At 36.0% G+C, this 26,922-nt stretch overlaps 1 protein-coding gene across 5 annotated transcripts in view; it reads left to right on the top strand.

Moving 5' to 3' along the window:
- Positions 1 to 26,922, top strand: part of XRN2 (5'-3' exoribonuclease 2) — a 93,769-nt gene that overhangs the window by 47,881 nt on the left and 18,966 nt on the right. For all 5 annotated transcript variants that reach the window (XM_011967600.1, XM_011967596.1, XM_011967598.1 and 2 more), the window contains 10 exons: positions 1,907 to 2,014; positions 2,114 to 2,203; positions 3,181 to 3,253; positions 8,188 to 8,271; positions 9,464 to 9,561; positions 10,156 to 10,235; positions 11,300 to 11,356; positions 19,054 to 19,122; positions 19,206 to 19,337; positions 20,173 to 20,300. In XM_011967600.1, coding sequence (XP_011822990.1) covers positions 1,907 to 2,014; positions 2,114 to 2,203; positions 3,181 to 3,253; positions 8,188 to 8,271; positions 9,464 to 9,561; positions 10,156 to 10,235; positions 11,300 to 11,356; positions 19,054 to 19,122; positions 19,206 to 19,337; positions 20,173 to 20,300 — 919 coding nt within the window. The remainder of the gene's footprint in view (positions 1 to 1,906; positions 2,015 to 2,113; positions 2,204 to 3,180; positions 3,254 to 8,187; positions 8,272 to 9,463; positions 9,562 to 10,155; positions 10,236 to 11,299; positions 11,357 to 19,053; positions 19,123 to 19,205; positions 19,338 to 20,172; positions 20,301 to 26,922) is intronic.

Genomic DNA, 26,922 nt, shown 5'->3' with positions numbered 1-26,922 from the left:
TAATTACTTAAAAGTCATAAAATTTATAAAATTTTGGATTAGGTAATAATCTTGGGTCTTTTAACTTTTTTTTTTTTTTTTTTTTTTTGCAGTTTAAACCACTGGAACAACTTATGGGAGTTTTTCCAGCTGCAAGTGGTAATTTTCTACCTCCATCATGGCGGAAGCTCATGAGTGATCCTGTGAGTCTCAGTGTTTTGAATGTGTGGGTGACAGGATTTTTGTCATACATTTTATTACTATTAGTTACAATTGCTTTTGCAGCTGATAGTTAAACAGTGAAGTACAGAAAGAAAGTATGTTTTTTACTCCAAACACACATATATTTCCTGCTTTCTTTGGCCCTACACAGTGGATCGGTTTGTTTTGGGGAGAAATTTTTTGTTTGTTTGTTTTGTTTTGTTTTGTTTTTCTAGATGGAGTCTTGCTCTGTCGCCCAGGCTGGAGTGCAATGGCACAATCTTGGCTCACTGCAACCTCCGCCTCCTGGGTTCAAGCGATTCTCCTGCCTCAGCCTCATGAGTAGCTGGGATTACAGAGTGCACCACCATGCCCGGCTAATTTTTGTATATGTAGTAGAGATGGGGTTTCACTATGTTGGTCAGGCTGGTCTCAAACTCCTGACCTCGTGATCCACCTGCCTCGGCCTTCTAAAGTACTGGGGTTACAGGCATGAGCCACTGCGCCCAGCCAGGTAATTTCTGTACTAATAGTATTATTGAGCTGGATCCTGAAAACAAACCCAGGCTCATTTTTTAAAGCTCCCTATTCAGAAGTCCATAATTGTAAATATTTATTTGTGAAGACTTGGAAGCTTCTTAGGTATTAATATGGAACCAAAGCTAATTTTTGTTAAAAGTATTTTCAGCATCAAGAATGTGATTGACTGCACTTTGTCTTTAAGATGATGAAAGGTTAGTGCTTTTAAAATTGGAGTACAAAAATAACTGAGTAATGAATTGATAGTCACTAAATGACTGAACAGAGGACAAAGCCTGGAAAATACCAGTAAGAATTCTAAAGGAATTTGAATGCTGTCCTTTTCATAATATAGTGATGATACATGAAGCACATTCTAATTGGAATAACCTGTATCCTACCTTTTGATAATTGGTGAGAGATTAGGTAGACATATTGAGGATTGTAACACTGATAGTTAATATCTGGTTTCGTGCTTAGAGAGCAAACCAAGTTAAATTTGGTGTGACCTGGAAATAGATGAAGTTTGTTGACAAGTAGACAGTAACGCAGTGCACTGAATATTGACTATTAAGTACTCTGTTTGCATGTTTTACTCCTACTGTCAAGATTTAAATTCACTAGACACTGTCAAAACACATGTTAGATATCTTTCCTATGAGTATAACTTGCTTTTGTTTTCTTGTTGGTGTGTTTACTCATATGTTTTTATAGTCAAAAGAAACTTGTCAGGTGGAAATATAATGGTGAATTTTAAAATGAAACTCATGGCTGTTTTACTCTAAACCGCTGTTCCAATAATGTCTCCTACCACCTTACATGCTCAGTAAATGTCAGCTGTGATTGCTTTTGGTTTTACTTGATGATGACAGCTCTAGAGATGAAAAGAAATGTCACCAAATATATTTTAAGGATAGAAATTTTCACCAAATTGTGTTTGTGAATATGAAGTTTGGCAGGAACTACTGATTTTTCAAAGATGGTTTGTAATATTTTTAAAGTCAAAGAGCCATTGATATGAATTAGAAACTTCAAACTTAAACAATTTTTAGGAGTCATGGAAAAGATCGGTATTTGGAATATATACCAAAAGTCATGTATTTTATGAATAGAGTATTATAGGTTAACAGTCTAATTTTTGTTTTTTTAACTGTGTTCATCATTAACGTAGGCTTTTGATTTTGTTGTTACTTTTTAATGATTCTAGGGCTGTGCTTCCTGGAAGTGGTATTATCCATTTCATTATGCACCATTTGCTTCAGACTTTGAAGGCATTGCAGACATGCCATCTGATTTTGAGAAGGGTACAAAACCGGTAAGCTTAATTACTTAAAAGTCATAAAATTTATAAAATTTTGGATTAGGTAATAATCTTGGGTCTTTTAACTTTTTTTTTTTTTTTTTTTTTTTGCAGTTTAAACCACTGGAACAACTTATGGGAGTTTTTCCAGCTGCAAGTGGTAATTTTCTACCTCCATCATGGCGGAAGCTCATGAGTGATCCTGTGAGTCTCAGTGTTTTGAATGTGTGGGTGACAGGATTTTTGTCATACATTTTATTACTATTAGTTACAATTGCTTTTGCAGCTGATAGTTAAACAGTGAAGTACAGAAAGAAAGTATGTTTTTTACTCCAAACACACATATATTTCCTGCTTTCTTTGGCCCTACACAGTGGATCGGTTTGTTTTGGGGAGAAATTTTTTGTTTGTTTGTTTTGTTTTGTTTTGTTTTTCTAGATGGAGTCTTGCTCTGTCGCCCAGGCTGGAGTGCAGTGGCACTATCTTGGTTCACTGCAAGCTCTGCCTCCCGGGTTCACACCATTTTCCTGCCTCAGCCTCCTGAGTAGCTGGGACTACAGGCGCCTGCCGCCACGTCTGACTAATTTTTTGTATTTTTAGTAGAGGTGGGATTTCACTGTGTTAGCCAGGATGGTCTCGATCTCCTGACTTCTTGATCTGCCCACCTTGGCCTCCCAAAGTCCTGGAATTACAGGCATGAGCCACTGCACCTGGCTGGGGAGAAATTTTTATAACAGTCATTTTGTTCTCTAGCTACCTGTAAGTCTTTAATTTTATTTGTTCCAGCCATATATGGTAGCCACCAGAGATGAGGAGACTGCCTTACCCAAAATCACCTGTGCACTTGTTTTGTATGCTAGCTAGAAAGAGTGAGACCCAGCCAGAAAGTAGGAAGTGTTAGAGTACGTAAACCCTTTACTTTCTGCCTGCCTGAGGCCCATAGTTGTCGATTCTAAAATTCTTCTACAATAATGCTTTTTCTTTTCATCTTTTAAAATAACATTGTTCATTTTGTTTTACTATACTTGGGATTAATGACCTAATATCTCAACATTTTTTTTAAAAGGAATGTACTTTATTTTCTCATCAGACCTTATAACTTGAATGAAAGTCATATCAAATTCTTTATAACAGAGATGTGTGACTTCTGTTTTGATTCTTTACTTTTCTCCCTGATACAGGATTCTAGTATAATTGACTTCTATCCTGAAGATTTTGCTATTGATTTGAATGGGAAGAAATATGCATGGCAAGGTAAAATTTAGATGTTCTTTTCTGGTAAAACTATGAGCAAATATAATTTTTGAAATGAAAGAATTCTGTAAAAGATAAATATTTTAGCCTGGGCAACGTGGTGAAATCTCATCTCTACAAAAAATACAAAAATTAGCCTGGCGTGGTGGCTTGCACCTGTAGTCCCATCTACTTGGGAGGCTGAGGTGGGAGGATTGCTTGAGTCTGGGAGGTCTGGGTTACAGGGAGCCATGATTGCGCCACCGCATTCCAGCCTGGGGGACAGAGTGAGGCCCTGTCTCATAAATAAATACTCTAAAAGGTAAATATTTTCAGAATTATATGTGAAATGTTGATATTTCTCCATCCAACTTGGGATTAGCAATGATTAATAGTAAATTTAATTATAACATTCTTAGAAGCAGTAAATTGGGTTGAAATAGGTTGATAATTACATCTTTTATTTCCTTTGTGATTAATTAATGGGGCTTGTTACATTCAGTGGTCAGTAGCTCATTAACACCTTTTGAGGTTGCTGAGAAATACAGAAACACAGGAGTGTCCATGTGGAGATTTACGTATACTCCATGGAAACTTTTGAAAAATATGCCAGAAACTTTTATTTAGTTTAAATACTTGATGTTGATCATTACTTTTCCTGCTACTTTTTCATTCCATTAACAGATTTTGTAGGAATGGCTATATAAAATTAATACTAACTTTAAGGTGCTGTTTACCACTCAACCAATATGTGATGATGATTGAATGTAAAATACAATAAAGAAATATCTCTTACACTGTAAACCAGCTGTTGTTTCACACTAAAGCCATCCTGCAGCAAATTATTTAACCCTTTCTTCCACCAAACATTTTCCTAGGGTAATAAACACATTTGGTAAAATCATATTTTCGTTTTTTTCTTATTGTTCCCTGTGGTTGGAATGGCCAATGAAATGGCTTACAGAGAGTCTTGAGACAAAGGGGAGTAAATAATATAATTTACAAATTGAAAAATCATGAGGCTTTGGAGTTGGCTTGATTTATGTAGTAGTGGAAGTATCATATCACTTCAGTGGAATGATCATGGAAATGCACCCATTGGGGTTATATAAGTGTTGTGTGCTTCATGATCATGTATTATTCCATTTTAAATGGATTGGAGATTCGGGTTTTTCAAGATGCTTTGTGGAGGATGTCTTGATTAAAGCAGAGAGAGAAGATGCATAGGACAGTGAGAGATGTAAAAGTAAATTAATTAAGAAGCAAATATATGTTTGTGTTTGTTAAATAAATAAATTATTAAATCATTGGGTTTATTAAGTAGATAAGTATATAAACATGCAGGTGACTTGTCAACTCTGTCATTGTGGTATGTATTATTTCTTTCACTGACGGGATATTTTCAATATAACTTAACTCTAGGGGAAAAGTGAGATAATGTACAAGAGTTTAGATTTCTTCACATCCTCTCCAACATTTGTTATTTTGTTTTCATTAGTAATAACCATGCTAATGGGTGTGAATGGTATTTCACTGTGGTGGCGATATGCATTCCCTAATGATGAGTGATACTGAACATCATTTCGTTTGCTTTTTGGCCATTTCTAAATCTTTGGAGAAATGTCTTTTCAGGTCCTTTGCCCAATTTTGAGTTGGGATTGATTTTGTTTTTTGCATTATAGAAGTTTTTTTTATATATTCTAGACATTAATCTTTTATTGAATATATGATTTGCATAAATTTTCTCTCATTCTGTGGATTATCTTTTCACCGTGTGATGATGTCCTCTGATGCACACAAGTTTTAAATTTTGATGAAATCAAATTTATCTTTTTTGTTGCTTCTTGTGCTTTTGGTGTCATATCCAAGAAATCTTTACCAAATCCGACATCATGGATCTTTCTTCCTATGTTTACTTCTAAAAGTTATACAGTTTTAGCTCTTACATTTAAGTCTGTGATCCATTTTGAGTTAATTTTTGTATATGGTGTAAGGTAATGGTCCAGCTTCATTCTTTTGCGTGTGCATATCCAGTTTTCCTGGCACCACTTGTTGAAAAGACCATTCTTTCCCCCATTGAATAAGTTGGCACTCTTGTTGAATATCAATTGACCATATATGTAAAGGTTTGTTTCTGGGCTTTCTGTTCTAGTCCATTGAGCTATGTTTTCTTATGCCAATGCTATACTGTTATAATTACTGTAGCTTCGTAGTGAGTTTTGAAGTCAGCAATTGTGTTTTCCAACTTTATTCTTATTCAAGGTCCCTTGAGATTTCACATGAATTTTAGGATGGGTTTAAATTTTGACCTCAGATATTTTTGTATTTTATACAATGTTTTATATAAATATTTTTACTTAGCTCAGTAGCGAGAACACACTTTTCTTGAGGTAAAATTTAGTACTGTTGGGAAATATAGTTTCTTCCTCATACATGTTTTTAAAACTTACTTAGTGAAAGTAATGATAATACTTAAACTCTTACCTGGATGAATACATCTTAATAGAAGATAAAATATATCTGGATACTTCAACATTTTTAAACTTGTGCTTATCAACATTATATGTAATTTTTTTTTTAAAGACAGAGTCTCACTCTGTCACCCATACTGGAGTGCAGTGACGTGATCTTGGTTCACTGTAACTTCTGTCTCGCAGGTCCAAGCAATTCTCCTGCCTCAGCCTCCTGAGTAGCTGGGATTACAGGTGTGTGCCATCACACCCGGCTAATTTTTTTGTATTTTGTGTAGAGGTGGGGTTTTGCCATGCTGACCAGGCTGATCCTGAACTCCTGACCTCAGGTGATCAACCCGCCTCGGCCTCCCAAAGTGTTGGGATTATAGGTGTGAGCCACCGCACCGGGCCCAACATACGTTATTTAAAGGCAATATCATTTTGGTCCATTTGCCTAGTACTATATAGATATATAGCATAGTAGTTTTGATTGCTGTATATTTTATAGATGAATAGAAAATTTAATTCCATCAAGTCACATAGTGGCAGAGTTAAGACCTGAACTCAGAAAGTCTGATACTGAGCTTATGTTCGAAGTGACTGTGTAATACCTAAGTTATTACCACTACTTGGGCTCCCTCTGAGTATTGAAAGAATTCAGTGAGATAATGCATATAACGTAAGAAGTGTTCAGAAAACAGTAGCTGCTATTCTCATGCTTACTATCAGCTCACTCTAGCTCTGTCATATCTGGATGTAAGGCATTCCTTTCTATGCTGGCCAGTAGGGCTAATTTATTGCTTAGTAACTTTCTTGCTGTTGAGTAACACTTCACATTGTTAACTGATTGGATTTAGCTTCTGGAATTGATACTGTAGAAAAGTCTTATTATATATATAATATATATATATAAATATGTAGCATGGTTATATATATATATATATATAAAAGTACTGGGTAGGACACATATATATATATATCTTAAATGTAGTGGGTAGAAAACAAGCTACATGATGCTGTAGTTTCCCCTTGATATATTTCTCTTAAGTGTATGACTAAATAATATTTTAGCAATTTCCTAGGTTTTCTTCATGTGTTTACCAGTAATTGAAATAAGTTGACTCACATGTTAGATATTAAGATCCTTGAAATCACTCTTTTAAGCCATTCAAAATTCATACTAGAACTTAGTTTCTTTTTAACTTAAAAAAAAAAAAAAAAAAGTCAGGTGCAGTGGCTCACGCCTGTAATCTCAGGACTTTGGGAGGCCAAGTTGGAAGGATTGCTTGAAACGAGGAATTTGAGACCAGCCTGGGTAACACAAGGAGACCTCATCTCTACAAAAATTTTAAAAATTAGTTGGGTGTGGTGGTGGCATGTGCCTGTAGTCCCAGCTACTCAGGAGGCTGAAGTGGGAGGATTGCTTGAGGCTGCGAGTCTGAGACTGAGGCTGCGAGTTTGAGACTGCAATGAGAAATGATCATGCCACTGCACTCCAGCCTGGGTGACCTTATCTTAAAAATTAAAAAAATATATCTTACTAAGTAGTAAAATTGAACATGTTTCCTAACTTTGAAAATGCAGTAGCTAAATAATTAAGACTTGGAAACCTTTTCATTTCTCATAATTTTAAAGGGAATAGTCACAAATAACAGTGATTTTGAGTAGCAGTAGTTTCAGAATTATTTAACACTATTTAGCATTTGTCTTTGCTATGTATCTTAAAATTTTTATTTAGCCAAAATACTACCTATACTGTGTATAGCAGAAAATATATATGCTTCAATAACTTTGTATATTTTTCCTACAGCATTGTATTAGTGATGTGCTTCTTCAAAAATTATGCATCTGGGTCCAAATAAGTGCCCTTAATTTCAGCATACTCCAGAGGATCATTTTAAGCCCCAAATGAATAGCCTCTGTTCTATCCCCTGCCCCCAAGTTATTTAAGCAAGTCTTTAAAAATTTTTTGTATATAATTAGTAGGCTTTAAAATGTAAAAAGAATACTATGGAATTTTAGAGCAGGAGGAGATCCTTGAATTCTGGTTGAACAGAATTGAGTATTTTGGTTGAAATGCTCTCATTTTACAAAAGATGAAACCAAGTACTAGAAAGATGAAAGGACATGCTTAAGCCCTAGGGAGAGTAACTGGCTTGCTTGGGGGCATCTTAGTAACTAAAGTGAGAACATACACTGGTATCCAGGTAGCCATTTGTTCATTTATTTAAAATACTTATCACCATGGAGTTAAGATTCAGAAAACATGATTTTCCATATAAGCCGTTAAAGAATAGAAAATATGTAGAATTTTTTCTTCTGCCACTACATGGAAAATATTAGCATCTGAGTTTTGGCTTAATGAGACAATAAGAGTTCAGTTCCAAAATGTTTTTGTATCAGCAAGGAAACTCTACTAGAAAGGTTGATTTCGACCAATGATAAATTGAAATTTGGGTGATCCTGGTAGCAGGGGTGGTTCATTTGCACTTGTTTTCCCAGGTGTTGCTCTCTTGCCATTCGTGGATGAGCGAAGGCTACGAGCTGCCCTAGAAGAGGTATACCCAGACCTCACTCCAGAAGAGAGTAAGAATTATACGTCTTAGTTAACGTTGATCTGTGTAATATACACTTTATATTTCTGTATAAAATTAGACCTTCCTTCCCCCATTTGTCAAATTTCCCATAAAGGGGGGCATAAATCATTGATTTTATTTTCTTATTACAGACGTTGACTTTGCTTCTTAATTCATTATCTATAAGTTGAGTAGTAGTTAAATAAAATGTTTTAACTTACAAGTATTTGTTAAATTTTTAAAAAAGCAATACTTCAACAATATCCTTTGACATTTTGATTCTTATTTGATATGCACGCACGAAAGTATCTTTTGCCTGTTGGGAAGATATTATTCATTTTCTCCATCTGCCTTCTCCCCTACTCCTCCTTCCCCCCCAATAATAACTACTTTGTTTAAAAGGTTAGGGTGAAACAAAAGCATATGCTCTTAGAGTGCTAACTTGAAATATGACATAAAAGGAGGTATTTTGTAATTAATACTGACAATAAAAAGTATTCATATTCAGAAATTGCAAAGCTGGGCTCTATTGAATAATTTAATACCATTATAATAAGCCTCTAGAAACAATTTCTATATCAAAAAGATTGTCTTTTAGAACAATCTTTTCATCAGATGACACTGTCTGTGTTTCCCCAGGGAATGATTATGTATTATACTAAGAAATTGAGTTTATTATAAATAAGAAAACATTGTCCTTTATCTTGCAGTATGTTTATATGTATTTCAGTGGGTTTTTTTTTTTAATGATCTTTTTGAAACTTTTTTGTTAAAATATTTTTTTTTCCCATAGAGGTACATCACACATTTAGATTATCACTATAATTAAAAAATTTGTTTTTAATTGATACGTAATAGTTACATATTTTTGGGGTCCATGTGGTATTTTGATACCTATATACAATATGTGCTGATCAAAATAGGGTAATTGGGATATCCATAACCTCACATTTATCTTTTCTTTGTGTTGGGAACATTATAGTTTTTTTCTTCTATTTTGAAATATGTAATAAATTACTAACTTCCTCACAGTACTATCAAATACTAGAACTTACTCTTGTCTAACTTACCACTTTAAAATTATTTTTCATAAATTTTATAATTAAATTCTTAACATTTAGGTGCTTTCCCTTGTTTTATGCTCATAAAAATTGGTCTTGCAGTTTTTTATGCGTAGGTCTTGTTCTTTTCTTTCCCCCTAGCCAGAAGAAACAGCCTTGGAGGTGATGTCTTATTTGTGGGGAAACATCACCCACTCCATGACTTCATTTTAGAGCTGTACCAGACAGGTTCCACAGAGGTATGTTACGCAATTTGGTTAATTAGAAATGCACTTTCTAAAATTGTGGTAAAATATGCATAACATAAAATTTACCATTGTAACCATTTTTAAGTGGTTATAATTCTGTGGCGTTAAGTATATTTACAGTGTTGTATAACCATCAACACTTTTTCAGAACTTTTTCATCTTCCCGAATATAATTTCTGTACCTTTTAAATAATATTAAATAATGTCTCCTCATTCTGCCCTTCTCATTCTCTAGTAACTTCTACTTTCTACCTCTATGAATTTGATAGCTGTGTTCTCGATACTTCATATAAGTGAAATGATACAGTATTTTGTGTTGGCTTTGTGTCTGGCTTATTTCAGTTAGCATAATGTTTTCAAGGTTCATTGATATTGTAGCATGTATCAGAATTTCATACCTTTTTATGGCTGAATAATACTCTTATTTGTATGCGTACTTTTTAATCCACTTATCTATTGGTAAATATTGGGTTTGTTTCTGCCTTTCGGCTCTTATGAATGATGCTGCTATGAACACTCAAGAATCTGCTTGAGTCCCAGTTTTCCATTCTTTGCATATGAGATCAGGAATGCATTTTTCCACAGCCAGTGGATGTACCCCCTGAACTATGTCATGGGATTCAAGGAAAGTTTTCTTTGGATGAAGAAGCCATTCTTCCAGATCAGTAAGTTTCATTTTGTATATAATTGAGGTGACTGGAAGGAAGTTTAGTTGGGATTTTTTTCCTTGTTGTCTAAATGTTTATTTTCTAATAATAGTGAGAAAATTGTGTTTAAAATAAGACAAAACCTTGCTGACTGAAAAAGGCTTGGGTCCAAAGCCCAGCTCTTTATAGGAGCTGTGTCACCTTGTGCAGGGAGATCTGGGAGTCCCTTGCAGGATATCCCGAAGGTCAAAGCTCTTTTCATAATGATACTAAGATGTTATGGTGTTACTTGCTTTTCTTATACTTTCTCTCTTGAGTGCACAGTGGAGTTTTTCAGAGACCTCTCAAGAGATAGACGCAGAGGAAAGTAGCTATTAAACAGATACTAACCAGATATTAATAAGATTTTTGAAAGTGTACAACAATGACATTGTTTTGCTTTGTAAAAAATAGCTTCTCATAAGAATGTTATTTATGTTAACATGTAGGGTTATCTTTAATTATTTTAAAATTTCATAGTCATAATTTTTAATGGGTAAATGTTCATAAATATAACCACTATAAACAAAAGCCCTTTGAGATTTAAGAAGGTAAAAGGGTTCTGAGACCAGAGTTTGTGAACCACGTCTCAAGGGTACATTTCCAGGAATGGAACTGCTGGCCATAGAGTATGTGTATCTTCATTTTTTTTCTAGATAATATTTCTAGATGGTTTTTCAAAGTGGTTACACTGTGTTGTAATCCCAGTGGCAGTTTGTGAGAGATCTTGTTTCTCTACATTTTGGCAAACCCTTGTCACAACTTTAATTTCTGTCAGTCTGGTGAATGCTTATTGACATCTTGTGGTTTATAGTTGCAGTTCTCTGAGTGTTAATGAGATTGAATGCCTTATGTTAATAGTTAGCCATTTCATTTATGTGGTACTTACTGTTTTTTTAAAGATATAAATGGTTTTATTGTTTGTGTTAGTGCATTCTAATGGTTTATCTTTTCTGAAGACTAACAAACGTAGCAACATCTTATTTCCACTTACCTAAAAGGTTAGTTTACAGATAGATGTTTCTTCTCTTGTTTCCTTCTAGAATAGTATGTTCTCCTGTTCCTATGTTAAGGGATCTGACACAGAACACTGTAGTCAGGTAAGTTTTCCAAAATTCATGGCATTCACTGAGAACACAGCTCTGAACTTGCAAATCCATTTTAAAAGACCTCTGATTCACAAGGAAATGGCAGCTGTTAATCCACCAGTGCTTTGAGATTGGAGAGTCCCTGTGTTGCAGACCTTAGAGCAGAGCCTCTTGACTCTAAATTATGTATATTGTTAAGGTTACTGATTTAACATGCTTGCTTATCTGTTTTCTGGTTTCCCATGACAACGTGTAATTCTTCCTGGATTAGGCAAGTGGGAGGTAAAGAGTAGGAGTATCTAGCAGTTTGTTATATAGGAACAAACAGAACTCTACACCCCAGAGGTTCACACAGCTTCCCTGCATTACAACAGACTATTTTACTTATGTTTATAATCATGGCCCTGCAGAGTTTGAAAACAGAAATATTCTGTAGTATATTTTAATTAAGATGACATAGAATAGAATATATTTGTGAAAATTTTTATTAGCAATTATAAACTTAAAGGGCTAATTTCTTCTCTCTGGAAAACTAATTTATATCTCAGTTCTTTGGTGCTGACAGCATATTCTATTGAGTAAAAATAATATAAAATGTAATATGACCGTTTGGACTAAAATCCAACAAATTGACTACTCTTCTGTATTATATAATGACAAATTTTGATGGCAGAATTTAGTTGTCATTTTCACCAATCTTTAGGTAAGACTAAAGCAAACACATCTCAGGTATTCAAGAATTTGATAAAAGCCTGCTAATCCTGAATCCTCCTTTTCCATCCATTTTTGTTTCTCTCTCCCTCAGGAAATATTTTAAATTTTTTTTTTAGATTTGCCTTTGTGAAGTATAAACATGTTTATTTCCTATCTTTAATGGATTCAGGTAGTAAATGATTGCCATTCTGGAAAGGCTTTTATTTAAAGAAAACTATTGTGAATTCGGAAAATCTTTCTGGATGAGTTGCTTACGTTTATCTTTACGTATAAGTTTTTGTTTATCTTTACACCTAATTTGTCCTGGCTCTTTGTCTTTGTGCTCTTTTGTTAAGGGTGGGGTACAGAATTGAAAGCCACGCCCCTAAACCCATCACAAACAATCTGGCTCTGACAAATTCATTGTGAACACTGTATTAACCCTTGGGGTCTCTGGCTTGCATTAAAGCATTGGCGCTTCAGGCCAATTAATTCCACGGTTCTCTCTTTGGATTGTCACATGTGTGCTTGTGCTTCTCAATTTTTCTGCATATATTCAAGGGCCTTCCTGCCTAACCCTCTAGAAATAGTTAATTCTACTTAACTTTCTAATTAGGATAGAGAGGCTTGCCTAGAGGAGAGTTACAGAATTAATGGACACATTTTGGAATTTTTGTTTGGATGATGATGATGTTGGTTGGTTGTTTCTGAGCCTAAAGGGGCCTTTGGTATTTAGTATACACTGTGTTCACAATATTATTAAATTTATAAAACAGGCCAGGCACGGTGGCTCACGCCTGTAATCCCAGCACTTTGGGAGGCCAGAATGGGTGGATCATTTGAGATCAGGAGTTCAAGACTAGCCTGGCCAACATGGTGAAACCCTATCTCTACTAAAACTACAAAAAATTAGCCGGGCATGGTGGTGATACACACCTGTAGTCCCAGCTACTCGGGAGGCTGAGGTGAGAGAATTGCTTGAACCTGGGAGGCCAAGGCCTCTGTGAGCCAAGATCATGCCACTTGGGCAACAGAGCAAGACTCCATCTCAAAAAAAAAAAAAAAAATGTATAAAACAAATCCCAGATCTAAATGCATATTCAGGTGTATGTTGAAAATAACTTTATAATAAAATCAATTAAATTAGGTTAATTTGCTGAAGATTTGTGGGGATTTGTGGGAGACTGAAGTTAACTTCCTTTAAGTAAAAGTAATTTTCAGTGCTTTCTTTGAGGGTGGCAACATTAGGCTGAGATCCAGTTTTTATAGTAGATTTTTGCGTGTTTGTTTTAGGGCTCATTGTAGATTCCAGTGTTAAATTTGCCTTATAACTTTAACTTATAATTTTCAGATTTAAAAAATCTCAAAATATACTCACCAGTCATTTGCCGGTTATTTTTCTTTTGACTCCTGGCATTTTTTCCTCTTCCTTATTTAAATACATCTAGTATCCCATTTGATATTTGAGAAATCGTTTCCTCAAGTTGAGTTTAGGTAAGTTCTTCCCATTGTATTCATTCTTATCTGTAGTGCTCAGAAAGTATGTTATACAGGCTGTTGAAGTCCCTTAAATTCGTAGACAGACCCTTAGAGAATATGGTCAACTCTAACGTAGGAGATCATATTTTTTTTTCACATTTCTAATTCCATAAATTACTCAACATATTAGCTTCTGCATGTGACTTTAAAATCATAGAAGAGTTTTCCTCCCAATCTGAAGGGTAAGTGCATATGTGTGCTTTTACTTTTTCAAGGCCTGACGTAGCTTGGCAGGGCCCTGGCTCTGTGCCTGAACCCCCAGGTCCTCAGGATGCTTCCTTCCTGCCCAGGCTGATCCCTTCAGTACCCTTTGACCTCTGCCCCTCTCTCCTGTTGTTTGAAGTGCTCTTCCTTTCTTTTTTCCACCTGCCCCATAGCCTGCCGTTTATTGCTTTTCTTTTCTTCTAAAGCGTAATTTATACAGTTTTTATGTATGTTGTTTCCAGCAGTAGTGTCATTAGGTTTTTTTTCCTCATAGCACCCAGCAGCATAGTTCTAAACTCATATTTAAAAAGCTCAGTTGTTCATAAAAAAGCTTAGTTGTTCATAATGTTGCAACCAGTGTTTTCCAAAGTCTTTGAAGAGCCTAAACTTTTTTCTTCAGAGGAGTGTTTCTCAAGACTTTTTGTATTCATTTTTGGATGAATCAGACAAGGTATAGAATGTTTTATCTCTTCAAGGAGATTTTTTGTTTTAATGTGGATGTGTATGAAGATGGATTTTTTAAGTAACTATTTCTGCAGCATTTGCAAGGCTTGTGCTTGGCAAGCAGATAACTCGAAATCCAAAGCCTGAAGGAAGTGGAATACATGTAGTCAGCAGTGGATTTGATGGTGGAAAACAGTTGGGAAAGTTTCACTTTCACTGCCTGCAGTACTTTATAGGACGCTGAATTGATTAACCTCTTCTGATAGAATGTCACAATTCTATAAACTCTTTAAGTGTTTTAAAATGTCAAGTATATGAATCATGAAATTTCCCTGCAAGAACAGTTTGCCTTTGTATGCCAATTTAGCATTAATTATGGAATATATCAGGGAAAGGTTGTGTAAAAATGAAACTTGATATTTGGAGTTTTCCTGCTTTCTTTGTGAAGTGTGCTAACACTCTCTAACAGTAATACTTAGAATAGCATTTCTAAGGATAATTCTTAAAGCGAATCAGAAAAAGGCGTTCTATATTCCATTCCTTTTCTGCTGAGACTTTGCTACAATATTTTCTTAACAGCAGTGCTGAAAGTGCTACTTGTGATATAAACAAAAGCACTGTTCAGTTTTCTTATTTTCAACCATGCTTAGGTTTTAAATTTTTATTTACTTTTTCCTTGGTGTGTTTATGAAGACAATCAAGCGATTAAAATAGGTTACCTGTCAAGGAAAGGATCTGTTATGCTCCTTGGGGGAAAGCTGGTCTGGTACATAAAAGCTTGATGCGTCAACAGTGTTTCACCTGCATTTGGAAAAAGTGGATAAAAATACTATTGTTTAAAAATACTTCAGTTTACAGAATTAGATGAAGTAATACAAATCTAAACACAAGTCTCTTACCTCAGCTGGGCAGACTGTTGAGTCTATAGGCTGTGTTAACTCGTTCCCTTCCTCTGCTTTTCAGAGCTTGTGTGAGGGTGCTTCTCTCTTTACCTCAGTGTTACTTACTACTTCCCTAGATAAGCTCTCCACAAGTAAACCCTTTTGCGTCTGATGATGGAATTTAAATGACATAGACATGAAAAAAATAAAAGACCTTCAAAAGTTTGGATCCATATAAAAAATTACCTTTTGAGTCTTTGCCTAATGGGTTCCTGCTTAGTCTGTGTGTTTGACTTTTAGGAAGTTTGTTTGAGTCTGAGTCATGGCTGTTATCATATTGGAAAAATACATTTCTAAAAACATAATAGATCTTAGCATACATTTTTGGGAACAAATTAAAATACTAAAAATTGTTCAACCCTTGGAAGCTTAATCCATTTTAGGAGTGTGTCTTCAAATCGTTCTCAGAGATCCAAGGAAAAATGGTATTAATACTTTGTTGTCATTAGTGTCCTTGTCTTTGAATGGAAACTTCCAAACATTTTTAGATACTCCTTTTCTATCTCGTAATGGTTTGTATTGTATTAAGTGTGTAGATCTTTTTGTTGAGTGTGGTTCTGAGGCGAAGTAGGGATGATCTTGGAGACTGTCCTATTGACTTGGAAAGTTTTTCCCTTTCAGAGCAGGAGCATGAATAATGGAATTTTAAAAACAATTTTGTTAAGGAACAATTGGGAAATAGATGGATTTGTTTTCTCAAACTTTAGTTTCAGCTATCTTATTAAATCTTTTGTTATAACCATTCTCCTGCAGAAGTGGTTATCTCTGTGACCCTGGGATTTTCCTTTCTCCCTGGGAGCTTACTACCTTGGCTCTTTCCTTCATTTTCTTAGTTTCAGGTCTTTCTGTGCATGACTTGGAGATCTTCATCTGAGCTCCATCTCCATTCTAGTTCCAGCCTTACCACTTTATTTACTTTCCCAACATTCCCATCCCAGATGTGTGTCGAAGACTGTTGCTTAGGCTCTGTCGGTGACCTCTTTGTGGGTGTCCCTCTGCTCTCGCACACTGCTGCTGGGTTGTTCTTTCTGAAATGATCTTTGATGACTTTTACGTCCTTATTGACTACTTGCAAAGGCATCACATTATACTCACACAAACCCTCCATAACCATAACCTGCTTCAGTTACCTTTCTTCCTGCCCCACTTCTGCCCAAATGCATTTTTACTCTAATCTAGCCCTTCTCAACTGGAGTTCCATGGGAGAATTCTGCCTTGAGATCTTAAAGCATCTGTTGTACGTATCAGATTGTAGGTAGCAGTTTGTGTCCTGTATCTCTAGAATGATACTAGCTATGTTTTTTCCTTGGGAGAATTGAGAATGTACTCACTCATCATTTTTTGTAGGGCTTAATTCCCTCCCACGTCCCCATTGAGAAGGGCTGCTCCAGTAAAACTGTACTGTTCCTTGGTCCTGGGACCTCTTTCCATATCTTTGTTCCATTTGTTTCCCTTGCCACCCTGTAACCAATCCTGTCTCATCTTAAACCGCAGCCTCTTGGATGATGTTTTCCTTGGTCCTCGGGTGAAATAATTCCCATCCTCCCCCTTCCCTCCCCCCAGTACACACATACCTTTAGCCTACGCTGACAAAGATGTTTGTATGGAAGGTGTATAGACACACATGCTTTGACTCAGCATCTTTTCTGTGCCTGTTGTTGCATTTTTCTACTTTCTTCCTTATTTCTCTTATTAGAAGGGGAGGCAGGCCTGATGCCTGGCGGTGTGCATAACCCCCCTCCCACCATGAACCATGCATGCAATAGATATTCTAACAGGTTGGCAAACTGCTAAAAAAAGCCCTGCTGAAACACAGATACCTGCTTCAAAACACTATTTGCAAGTCTTGCTTTGTTACTTGACTTTTTATCTGCAAAGCCCTAACGAGCCCAAATACTTAAGTACCATTTTCTGTCATCCTCTTAATTTATCGCTGTCTGTCCTACCTTGCCCTGCCCCATGCCATCTTGCCAGTAGAAAAAAATGTGAGCTAAAGACAGTTGCCAGTGAAGAGTGAGTTGTAAGAAGAACCAGTTGAGTAATAAGTATTGTTCAGCTGTTTTTGAGCTCATGGTACATTTATTGTAAGTGAATCCATTTTTGTGTACTTAAATTTAAAACGAAAATTTCTGTAAAGCAGGTGGACTCTAGTTAAAGCGGCAGTATTCAAAAAGAAAATAGCTAACTAAAAATGTCAACCAGGTTAATAAAACTTTTTTTAAAAACCTTTTTAACTGACTATAAGTGTAAGTGTAATCATTGGAGGAATTTTGAAAAATAAAAGGAAACAAGTTACTAACTTACAGAGAAAAATCACTGATAATCGATTGATGAATATGTCTAGTCTGTTGTATATATGTTTCCCATGTCATTAAGGTCATTAAGTATTCTGTTACTAAATTTTTGGGGTTTTTTTGTTTTTGTTTTTGAGGCGGAGTCTCCTTCTGTCGCCCAGGCTGGAGTGCAGTGGCACGGTCTTGACTCACGGCAGCCTCCACCTCCCGGGTTCACACCATTCACCTGCCTCAGCCTCCCGAGTAGCTGGGACTACAGGTGCCCGCCACCACACCTGGCCAACTTTTTGTATTTTTAGTAGAGACGGGGTTTCACCGTGTTAGCCAGGATAGTCTCGATCTCCTGACCTTGTGAGCCACCGCGCCTGGTCTTCTGTTATTAAATTTTTTAAAATGTTATCTGAGTTCTTCCTAAAAAGGAAGAACTCCAGTGTTTTAACCAGTCCGCTATTATTCATACACTTGGGTTTTACAGTCTTTGAAACATTGTGAATAATAGTGTTATAAGCATCCTTATGTATAAATCTGGTGTATAACCAGAGTCCTGGAAGAAGCATTGCTGTGTCAGAAGACAGACTTAGGTACTTACCAACCTTTGGGATAGGTACACACACACACATACCGCTACCACCGCCATCACCACCAGAAAAGAAGTTCAGCCCAGCTTATACTCAAAGCCTTAGTGTATATCTTTTAAAAATTGGCATATTGGCCGGGCACGGTGGCTCATGTCTGTAATCCCATTGCTTTGGGAAGCTGAGGTGGGTGGGTCTTATGAGTCCAGGAGTTCAAGACCAGCCTGGGCAATGTGGGGAAACCCTGTCTCTACAAAAATTTTAAAAATTAGCCGGGCGTGGTGTTGCATACATATAGTCTCACCAGTGATGGAGACTGAGGTGAGAGGATCTCTGAGCCTGGGACGTTGAGACTGCAGTGAGCTGTGAGTTGCCACTGCACTCCAGCCTAGGCAACAGAGTGAGACCTGTGTCAAAAAAAAAAAAAAAGCATATTTGTGTAGTTGTCAAATGGTGAAAATTATTAAAATCACACATTAGGAGAGAAGGATACGAGGGTCCAACTGTGAAGTTCAATTTTTTTTTTTTTGTAATTCCCCCCCACACCCCATAGATTTCTTAGCAATTTGTGTGCATTTTTTGATTTTGCAAATATTTCTATTGGTATATCAATTATTAAAATAGGGGCTAATCTACCTCAAGATGCTTAGGGGTTTTTGCCATGGACTGAACAAAATTAAAGGTTATTTTATTTTTATTTTTTGTTGTTATAAACCTCTTCGACCTGTCTACAATATCATGTTGAAATTTGAGTTGGGGCAATGTCTGTTATTTCTCTGTCATCACCAATAGTTAGCTAGAGCATGACTTTTCCCACAGAGAAAAAGTTACATGAAGGTTATATGTACCAGGAATTAGAGACAGTTTGGTGAGGAAGATATTTAGCCATTTGGCAAACCCATTTATTAACTAAAATAATTTTTGGAGAGGACTTAAACATGAAAAATACCTCAGTCTATGTGATAATTAAGACAGGCTAATATAATCAGGTCATTGAATTGTTTCTTGTTCTTTTCCAGTATTAATTTTAAAGACCCACAGTTTGCTGAAGATTACATTTTTAAAGCTGTAATGCTTCCAGGAGCAAGGTAACAACAGTAAATTACCTAGGTTTATTTTGTACAAATGGTTTTCATCCCTATTACTAAGGGTTGTCTTTTTAAATGGTCAGAAAACCAGCAGCAGTACTGAAACCTAGTGACTGGGAAAAATCCAGCAATGGACGGCAGTGGAAGCCTCAGCTTGGCTTTAACCGTGACCGGAGGCCTGTGCACCTGGATCAGGCAGCCTTCAGGACTTTGGGGTGAGTTGTCAGTTTCTAGCCCTTGTATATTTTGCTTTTTCTGAATCATCTCTCAAGACAAGTCAGTATTTATGCCATAATTTTTTTTTTTAAACTCTATGAAAATACGGGGTTTGAGCCAGGTGCGGTGGCTCACTCCTGTAATCCCAGCACTTTGGGGGGCCGAGGCAGGCAGATCATGAGGTCAGGAGATCGAGACCATCCTGGCTAATATGGTGAAACCCCGTCTCTACTAAAAAATACCAAAAAAAAAATTAGCCGGGCATAGTGGCAGGCGCCTATAGTCCCAGCTTCTCAGGAGCTGAGGCAGGAGAACAGCGTGAACCCGGGAGGCGGCGGAGCTTGCAGTGAGTGGAGATCGTGCCACTGCACTCCAGCCTGGGCGACAGAGCGAGACTCCGTCTCAAAAAAAAAAAAAAAAAAAGAATTACAAAGATGAAGAAAAGACATAGGCAAGTATTTGATATAGTAAATTAAAAATAGCAAGATGTAGAGTAGTCATGTATACAGTGATAGCAAGAACATGGATCCTTAAGGACGAAACTGAAACATAATGCAAAAAAAGAAAAACATTCAAATTTTTTTTGTGTGATGTAAGTTGTAAATATTTAAGTGGTTATCAATTAAGAGTCTTGGTGTGGCAGATGAACATTTCCTCTCACTATTACTATTATGTAGTTTTGAGCTTTAATTATAAACCACCTTTTTGTTTGTATTATCTTGATCAGATCTGTTAGTGAAGACATGGCTGTGAGCATTTGTTTTATTTGTGTCAGCTGTGTTATGGGTATATCACTATATAATTTTTTTTTTCTTGTATTGGGTCCTTTTATAGCCATGTTATGCCAAGAGGCTCAGGAACTGGCATTTACAGCAATGCTGCACCACCACCTGCAACTTACCAGGGAAACTTATACAGGCCGCTTTTGAGAGGACAAGCCCAGATTCCAAAACTTATGTCAAGTAAGCTTTTACAAATCGGTTATTTTACATTATGAATTAAATATCACAGCAAAGGTTGGTTTCTAATCTTTGTTGCTGAAAAAGATTTGTTGTATCAGTGCAGACAGTGAACTTTAAAAACATGTTAGTTAGAAGAGTTGTAAGAGAATACCTTATGCAAAATCTTTCATATATTTTTTATCTTTATTTTTGTGGGTACATTGTAGCTGTATATATTTATAGGATATATGAGATATTTTGACACAGGCATACAATGAGTAATAATCACGTCAGGGTAGATGGGGTATCCATCACCTCTAGCATTTATCCTTTGTGTTAGAAACAGTCCAATGATACTCTTAGTTATTTTGAAATGTACAATTATTGACTATAGTCATCCTGCTATGCTATCAAATACTAGATCTTATTCATTATTTCTAACTATTTTTTGATAGCCATTAACCATCCTCCCCTCCCTAACCCTTCCCCTACTGCCCTTCCCAGCCTCTGGTAACCATCCTTCTACTCTCTGTCTCTGTGAGTTCAATTGTTTTAATTTGTAGCCCCCACAAATAGTGGGAACATGCAAAGTTTGTCTTTCTGTGCCTGACTTGTTTCACTTAACATAACGACCTCCATTTCCATCCACGTTGTTACAGGTGACAGGATCTCATTCTTTTTTGTGGCTGAACGGTACTCCATTGTGTATATGTGCCACATTTTCTTTATCCAGTCATCTGTTGATGCACACTTAGGTTGCTTCCAAATCTTGGCTACTGTGAATAGTGCTGCAGTAAATGTGGGAGTGCAGATGTCTCCTTGATGTACTGATTTCCCTTTTTTGGGGTGTATACCTAGCGTTAAGGATTGCTGGATCATATGGTAGCTCTATACTAATGTACATTCCCACCGGTGGTCTACGAGGGTTCCCTTTTCTCCACATCCTTACTGGCATTTCTTATTGCCTGTCTTTTGGATAAAAGCCATTTTAACTGGGGCAAGATGAATGATACCTCATTGTAATTTTGATTTTCATTTCTCTGGTGATCAATGATGTTGAGCAACTTTTTATGTACCTGTTTGCCATTTGTATGTCTTCTTTTGTGAAATGTCTGTTCAGATCTTTTGCCCACTTTAAAATTAGGTTACGTTTTTTTCCTATAGAGTTGTTTGAACTCCTTACATATTCTGGTTATTAAACTCTTGTCAAATGGATAGTTTGCAGATATTTTCTCCCATTCCATGGGTTGTCTCTTCACTTTGCTGATTGTTTCCTTTGCTGTGCAGAAGCTTTTTAACTTGATGTGATCACATTGGTTCATTTTTGCTTTGGTTGCCTGTGCTTGTGGGGTATTGCTCAAGAAATGTTTGCCCAAACCAATATCCTAGAGATTTTCCCCAAAGTTTCGTTGTAGTAGTTTCATAGATTTTAGTCTTTAAACTATTTTTATTTGATTTTTGTGTATGATGAGAGATAAAGTTATAGTTTTATTCTTCTGCATATGGATATCCAGTTTTCCCAGCACCATTTATTGAAGAGACTGTCGTTTCCTCAGTGTATGTGCTTGGTTCCTTTGTCGAAAATGCGTTCACTGTAGATGTATGGATTTATTTCTGGGTTCTCTATTGTGTTCCATTGGTGTGGGTTATCTGTTTTTATGCCAGTACCATACTGTTGTGGTTACTATTGCTCTATAGTATAATTTGAAGTCAGGTAATGTGATTATTCCAGCTTTTTTCTTTTTGCTCATGATAACTGATTATTCTTGGTCTGTTTTTCATCTTGACTATATATAGTTAAATGAATAAGATAATTTAGATTTCTTCCTTAATCTTCACTTACAAATCTGTTTCTCAGTTAATAGGCAAAAAAAGTATGTGGAAATGATTGCAATTTATTTCATTAATACAAGTATAATTAAATCAGATGTGATAGATATGGATTGTCATCACTTAGTTGCCTGAAAGACAAAGGTGTCCCTTTCTTGATTCAAATTGTATCTCAGTATTACCTACAGTATAGCCAGGCACTGCTTTAGGTGGACTATACCTTTAACCCCATAGTTCTGGAAGACCTTAGTCTTTCCTTAACCCCTCACAATCTGTTCTGTGGACAGGTCAGAAATGTTGACCACAAAAATAATTAACATGGCATTTGGATTGCAGTGGGAAAGGGAAAAGATAGTTGAATGTTAGACTTCGTAGATTTTACATTAATTTTAAATTGTATCCCCATTTAATGTTATTTTTGAGCTCCATTGTCATGCCCATTTATCAAAGAAGTATAAGTCATGTGCCAGTGTCTCAAAACAAATGTCTTCATGAAGGCTTTGTTTCTCCATTCCTGGTTGTCTGGTTGCTACAAGGGCAGCATAGGGGAGAAGAAACAGTGTGGCAGGATGCTCAAGTTTGTTAAATCTGAGTGTCATATCATTAAAACATTTTTTTCTGATTGTTTGAAATATTTCATAAAAATTTGATTTCCAAAACACAGAGTGATACTTTGTTATAGACACCTCTCAGAGCTGTTTTTAAACCGAAGCTGTACTTATTAAAGAATGTGCCAGGTTAAAAATGGATAATTGATGGGAAATACTTGTACTATGCACCTAGCACTGTTGTAATGCCAGTTAATTTACACACCAGAAGTCCAGATTTTCTGGATGTAGTATCCAAGAAGAAATTGGTTCTATAGGTCTTACTCTTTCAGGGCCCTCTGTTTTTAGTGTATTCACTCTCTATCTCTGTCCCTCTCTCTGGCCGTATAGCTTTGCTATATGGCTTAATGACATTGAGTGGAGCTTTGTGAGACTCTAGCATGAAAACTATGGACTTCTATTCAGTGAAGCACAGAAGGGGTACAGAGGTACAGAGTCAGTGGTCCTGTGGGAATCTGCTTGGTGCAGTGGTTAACAGCTGCTTCCCATAAGATTTAGCAAATAACATTTCTAGGTATTTCCATATATTCAGTATCAAGTCATACCATGTACAACAGGAGAGTCTAATCATTTTGAATGAACTATCTTTGCCGTAAGATTTTACCAATAAATGGTGAAAGCATATCCAACATATTTTTAAAGCCAGCTGTTATTGACACATTCCTATCCGTTTCTTTTTTCTTGTTACTCTTTACCATTTACCTGGATACCATGGCCTTCTGCTTCTAGCAGAAGGATCCTGTTCCAATAATAGGGAAAGAAAGAAGCCAGGTTCTTTTATTTATTAGCTTTACACCAAAGGAGAGAATTTCATGCCCTTAGGGGCCTACAGTTCTATAGTTCTTGGTCTGCCTTCTTTGGAAACAGACAACTCTTGTTTGCATCTGTGCATTTTATTTCAAATAGTGGAGTCCCCTCTCTACTTTTATTAATATTACTTTGGTTAAGTAACTCCTTATTTGCCATTGTTGTGGCTGTTACTAGATTTAATGTGTACTTACAAAGTACAAAATACTTACAAACAGATTTTAATTAGAATCTATTCCAGTTAGAATATCTTTATTTCAGTTATGTCATGAAAAAATTGGGAGATATGTTTTGTAAAGTAGGGATTGATTTAGAGCAAGAAACAAGTACCCTCTGCCTGGTGACTTGTAAACATTGACTCAACTGAGGATTAGTGCTGGGACTCTAATGACATTTAACATCTTTTCAAAGGGCGTAGGAATGGGAGGAGTGAAAAAGTTTATGGACAAAAAATTGGCAATCATGTGGTATTTAAATTGAGCCCAAAAGTGGGAAATTTGGGCTACTCTAGGCTGAGAGAAAACAATGAGCTTTGAAGTACATGGCAAGTAGTTGGGTGGTATTAAGCATAGCATAACTGATACAAAATTAGACTGGGATCATACTTGGAACAGATTACGAGGGGAAGAAAACTAATTTAAAAAACTTTTAAAATGCATTTTTAACTACAGTACATGTTAATTGAATAAAATGTGGCATGTAGCAATAAAACATAGAAAACACCAGTAATTCCATAGTCCTGAAATAAGCAGTGTTTCTTTTTATTATTTCCTGTGTCCAAGTTTTGAAAATTAGATTATTGTATATGTATTTTTACATATACTTTTTTACTGAAATGTAACATATATAAAGTGCCAAATTGAACTGTACAGTTTAGTTTTTATGAAATGGATATATTCATGTATCCACCATTCAGATTCAGTGGAAACGCATCAGTCCTCAGAAGCCCCCCATTGTGTCCTTTCCTGGCACTACCGCCATTAAAGGGAACCGCTATCCTGACTGCAGTATCATAGTATCATACATTACCTTTTTGTTTTTTTAACTTTACCTAATAGCTTAAAAAGCTACTACATGACTACCCTTTTAAAAGCTTGCCTTTTTTTCAATCTTTGTCTCTGAGATTTATATTGCTTGTAGCAGTAGTTCATCCATTTTCTTTTTCTTTTTTCTTTTTTTTTTTTTTGTCTCCCTGAAATGGAGTCTTGCTCTGTCGCCCAGGCTGGAGTGCAGTGGCGTGATCTTGGCTCACTACAGCCTCCACCTTCTAGGTTCAAGCAATTCTGCCTCAGCCTCCCGAGTAGCTGGGATTACAGGCTTATGCCACCACACCCGGCTAAGTTTTATATTTTTAGTAGAGATGGGGTTTCATCGCGTTGGCCAAGCTGGTCTCCAACTCCTGACCTCGTGATCCGCACGCCTTGTCCTCACAAAGTGTTGAGATTACAGGCATGAGCCACCGTGCCCAGCAGTTCATCCATTTTCATTGCTTATAGTGTTGAATCATAGGACTATATCACCATATATTTACCTATCCAGTAGGAATAACGTTTGGGTTGGTTTCTGGTTTAAGGTTGCTGGATTGGACTGCTGTGAAACCTGTGCGTCCTTCGATGCACACATGTAAACACTCATGATAGGTAATGTACTCCATAGGAGTGGAATTGCAAGATTGTAGGATTGTGTGTATGTTCAGCTTTAGTGAATGAAAGTGTCAGGCACATTTCCCAAATGACATTCAGTTTGTATGAATTTACACTCCTTCAGCAGTGGAGCAGAGTTCTGGTTGCTTCATATTGTTGCAAACCCTTGATGTTATCAGTCTTTGCACTTTTAGCCATTTGACTAAGCAGGGAGTGGATATCTCACCGAACTTTTAGTTAGCATCTTCCTGGTGACTAATTAGAGCAGTTTAAAAAATGTTTATTAACCATTTGGATATTTTTGTTTGTGTGATGTAGTGTTCAAGGTTTGTGTGGTTTACATTGGGTTGTCTATCCTTTTGTTTTGTAGACGTTCTTGTATTCTGGTTATGAGAGTAGTTTTATATTGGAAATATCTTTTTCCACTTGACAATTTGCCTTTTCGCTTTTTTATTGGTGTCATATGATGAATAGAGGTTTATGCCAGCATTTAGGGAATGTGGGTGAAGGGGATGTGGGAATTCTTTATACTCATCTTGTAACTTTTAAGTCTGAAATCATCACAGTAAAAAATTCAGAAAAAAAAAACAGGACAAAAAGAATCAATACTATATAATTGATGTGTTTTGATGTTTTAAGTAACAGTATCTTAAATATCATTTTGTAATTGCTTGTTTGTATATAGAGATAAAGTTGATTTTTTCAACTTCATTGAAAATTTGTTTTCAGTATTTGTTTCTGACATCTTTACTAGATTCATTTCTTCTAATAGTTTGTATGTTCTTTTGAATTTTTTTGTGTACACAATTACGTCATCTCCAAGTAGTGACCATTTTATTTATTTATTTTCTAATCTTAATGCCTTTTTTGTTTGTTTTGTTTTGCTTTATTGCATGAGCTAGGACCTCTCATAATTAATAGAAGTGATGATGGTAGATATACTCATTTCATTCCCAATCAGTTTTAAGGGGGAAACTTTTACTATTTCATCATTAAATATGATGTTTGCTGCAGTTTTTTTCTTTGTAGATAACCTTTATCAGATTGAGGAAGTTCTTCTATTCTTTGTTTCTAGTGGGTATTGAATTTTATCAGATGCTTTTTTTTTTTTCTCTAAAACCTGGGGTTTTGTTTGTTGTTGTTTCTTTGTTGTGTTAATATGGTAAATTACACTGATTGATTTTCAAATGGTAAACCAACATGGCATTTCTGGAGTAAACCTAATTTCTGGAATATATATCATCAGTTTTTATATGTCACTACATTCTGTATGTCACTGTATGGTGGGATTTTTAAAATCTATGTATTATGAGAGAGATTAGTTTTATTACTTTCCCTTTTTTGGATGTTCTGGGGTAGAGTTTTTTTGGCATTATAAAACAAGTTAGAAAATATTTTCTACATTTTTGTTCTCTGGGTTATCGTAAGAATGTTGTCATTTCTTAATTTTTAGAAGAATTCAGTGGTCAAGCCAGTTGGACTTAGAGATTCCTTTATGACAAAGTTTTCAATTATAGATTTTTTAGTACTGGCTTTTCAGATTTTTCAGTAATTCTTATGTTCATTTTGGTAAGTTTTTTGTTGTTGTTGTTGGGAGTGTGCCCATTCTAAAATTTCAAATGTATTGCCAGAAATTGTTCGTAAGATTTTGAAATATATTTTTATAGCAGCATGATTTATAATCCTTTGGGTATATACCCAGTAATGGGATGGCTGGGTCAAATGGTGTTTCTAGTTCTAGATCCTTGAGGAATC

Source organism: Mandrillus leucophaeus, unplaced genomic scaffold (genome assembly GCF_000951045.1).
Source record: "Mandrillus leucophaeus isolate KB7577 unplaced genomic scaffold, Mleu.le_1.0 Scaffold803, whole genome shotgun sequence".
In the NCBI taxonomy this organism is placed as follows: Eukaryota; Metazoa; Chordata; class Mammalia; order Primates; family Cercopithecidae; genus Mandrillus; species Mandrillus leucophaeus.
This window is presented reverse-complemented; position numbering and strand designations above follow the sequence as displayed.